Raw genomic sequence first — 2656 nt, 5'->3', positions numbered from 1 at the left:
ACCTGCCCCTCCTGCCCCACCTGATCCTGCTCATGAATACGTTTCTCTGCTGACCTAGGGTCAGTGGTAGGTACCCCACGCCCAAGTTTCCTCCTCTGCAAAATGGACAGGCCATAGGGCTGACCTCATGGGTGGCCGAGAGGACCACAGTCACGAAGCACTTGAAGGGCACGCAGCCACCGGCCCTGCCGTTGTAAGTCTTCCCTGTCTCCACCACTGAGGCCCACCAGTTCCTGGTGGCAGAGACGGGCCATAACCCGAGGGCTGTGGCTCAGAGGAGCCCTCCCCAAGCCTGACAGCCTGTCAGCAAGCAGCTAAGTCCAGCTCCGAGGAATCACTTCCACCTGGGGGACTTGCAAGGGTCCCGTGGCTTCTCAGCCAGTGCTTCCCCTCTGTGAAATGGGGACCCCCGTGCACGAGGGCGGAGCACACAAGAAGGGTGCTCCGTAAGCAGCACCCCGAGAGTGGTCACCCCTGTCACCCCGGGTCCAAGCTGGTCTCCTCACTAGTGACAGCCTCCATTCAGGAGTGCGCCCAGCCGGAATTGCGATTGTGGATTCCTGCCCCTTCCTCGCCTTCCCATCCAGACGCACCTTGTGTCACGTCTAGTCCGGGGCTCCAGCTCCGTTCAGACCTCTTCCAGGTCACACGGCCTATGGCCACAGTCTTTCAATGCTCCCCCACGTTCAGTCTCTACATTCAAACAGACTAACTTTCTCAAAATGAAACTGGAGGCCCTCCCTGGTGGCGCAACAGGTTAGTACGCAGTTCTGCAAGCTGGCTGCAGCCGCTTCAGTGAGTTTGATCCCCGGCCCCGCACGGTGCGGCAGACCTCTCCTGGCCCGCCCGCTGCTCCCCTCATCAGTGAACTTCGTCAATCCACCTGTTCTGCTCCCGGCTCTGTCTCTGGTGAATCCTCTCACCTCCCCTCCATCTCTGGCCTGTACCCCAGTTCTGTATGTATAAATAAACACATATTTTTTAAAAAAATGAAACTGGAAGTCCCGTCCAGCTTCCCGCCCTTCTTCAGAGCCCAGGGAAAACACTGGTCCCTCTTTACAGCCCCCAGAAAATATATCCTCCCTGCAGAGAGCTGCCTGAACCTCTTGCCATGGCCACTGGTCCCTGTAAGTGCCCAACACGCAGCAGTGACCCATGTCACGAGTCAGCCGCACAAGTACAGCTCCTGCTGCCCTCACGGGGCACATCTCACAACAGCACCCTAGCTCATTCGCTTGAAAATTTCCCTGGGCTCTGTGGTGTCGGGGTCTCAGGGCAGTGGTGTCTTCCCTCTCCTCCCCTTCCTGAGGAAATGGGCCCCCATGCAGAACATTCCAGAACAGTAGAGGTGTGGGCTCATCCCATCAAGTAAACTGGGACCCATGGAGGGGGAAGTCACCCTCTTGGGGCCCTTCAAAGACAGCCCCCCTCCAGCCCTGCCCTCACCCCGGCCCCAGGCTCCTCCCGCACGCGCCCGGCCTGGAGCGCCAGCCCTGCCCGCTCACCTGCTTGTGCGGGTACACGTTGATGTGGCACTTGATGCACTCCTGCCCCATGTTGGCCCAGGAGTTCCCGCTCATCCATTTTCTCTTGCACTTGGGACATTTGTACTCGCCAAAGCAGCGTTTTTTGCCCTGATATGGAGTCAGACCCTCCCCTTTGGGGCGTGCCTAGAAAGACAAAAGCAAACGCAAGAATTGGGGCCCGGGGTCAAGATCATGCTCCCGTGGCGTGCCCTGGTCTTCCCCTTCCTTCTTTATACTCTGTGTCCCCATTCCAGAGAAGACCCAGGCATCCCGAGGCTGGGGGATCCGCAAGGGGACAGAGAGCACAGGAGTCAGCGGTGGTGCCCACTGGATTTAGACTCAGGGGAGCCAAGTACAAGAGCGTCGAGGAACTGCTTCGCTAACTCAGACAGCGCAGAGGGGTGCCAGTGTGAGTGCGCGAAAGGGTTGCTGAAGAGGCAACATAGACGCAGAATACATCCAGGTATGAGGGCGAGCTCGCCTCCCCTCACCCCTGCTCCCAGCCACCTGCTCCCCTTCTGGGCGGCAATCTTACTCTCCCCAAGACCTCCGCAAAGACAGGCTCCGCGTTTACCAGCACAGCATAAACACATGGACATTCACTTCTGTTTTCCACTCACATGGAAACAGATGAAGCATTTGGTTCTCTTTTTTACTTATAATATAATTTAGACATTGTAATTATATAATATATATATATAACACTATATATGTACATGTATAAACACAAACCACTGCCCCCCCACAAGTCAACTGGAAAAATAAAACTGTATTGTATTTTGTCGAAGTTACATTGTAGTAACTCTATGCAAGTTTCATAACATGTTTACCAGTTACTATTAGAACATCCAGATTATTTCCACTCTTCTGCTATTATAAGCAATGCCACAATGAGTAACACACACACACACACACACATGTATACACATAAAATTTTGCACATGTCATAGTGCATTCTGGAATAAGTTCCTAGAAAAATCACTGGATTAAGGGTAGGTCCACTTTTTTTTTTTAAAAGATTTGTTTATTTGTGCTTACAGAACTGGGGTACAGGGCAGAGGTGCAGGGGCGGTGAGAGGATTCACCAGAGACAGAGTGGGGAGCAGAACAGGCTGACTGATGAAGTACAC

General features: G+C 54.1%; 1 protein-coding gene across 1 annotated transcript in view; it reads right to left on the bottom strand.

Annotated features, from left to right (window-relative positions):
• Positions 1–2656, bottom strand: part of ZCCHC24 (zinc finger, CCHC domain containing 24) — a 55537-nt gene that overhangs the window by 6191 nt on the left and 46690 nt on the right. Inside the window, exon 3 of the mRNA XM_004680705.2 lies at positions 1506–1670. Coding sequence (XP_004680762.1) covers positions 1506–1670 — 165 coding nt within the window. The remainder of the gene's footprint in view (positions 1–1505; positions 1671–2656) is intronic.

The sequence above is a fragment of the Condylura cristata genome, unplaced genomic scaffold (assembly GCF_000260355.1).
Source record: "Condylura cristata isolate star-nosed mole 26May11 unplaced genomic scaffold, ConCri1.0 scaffold00011, whole genome shotgun sequence".
Classification (NCBI taxonomy): domain Eukaryota; kingdom Metazoa; phylum Chordata; class Mammalia; order Eulipotyphla; family Talpidae; genus Condylura; species Condylura cristata.
The sequence above is the reverse complement of the archived record's forward strand: the minus strand, read 5'-3'. Positions and strand labels throughout refer to the sequence as shown.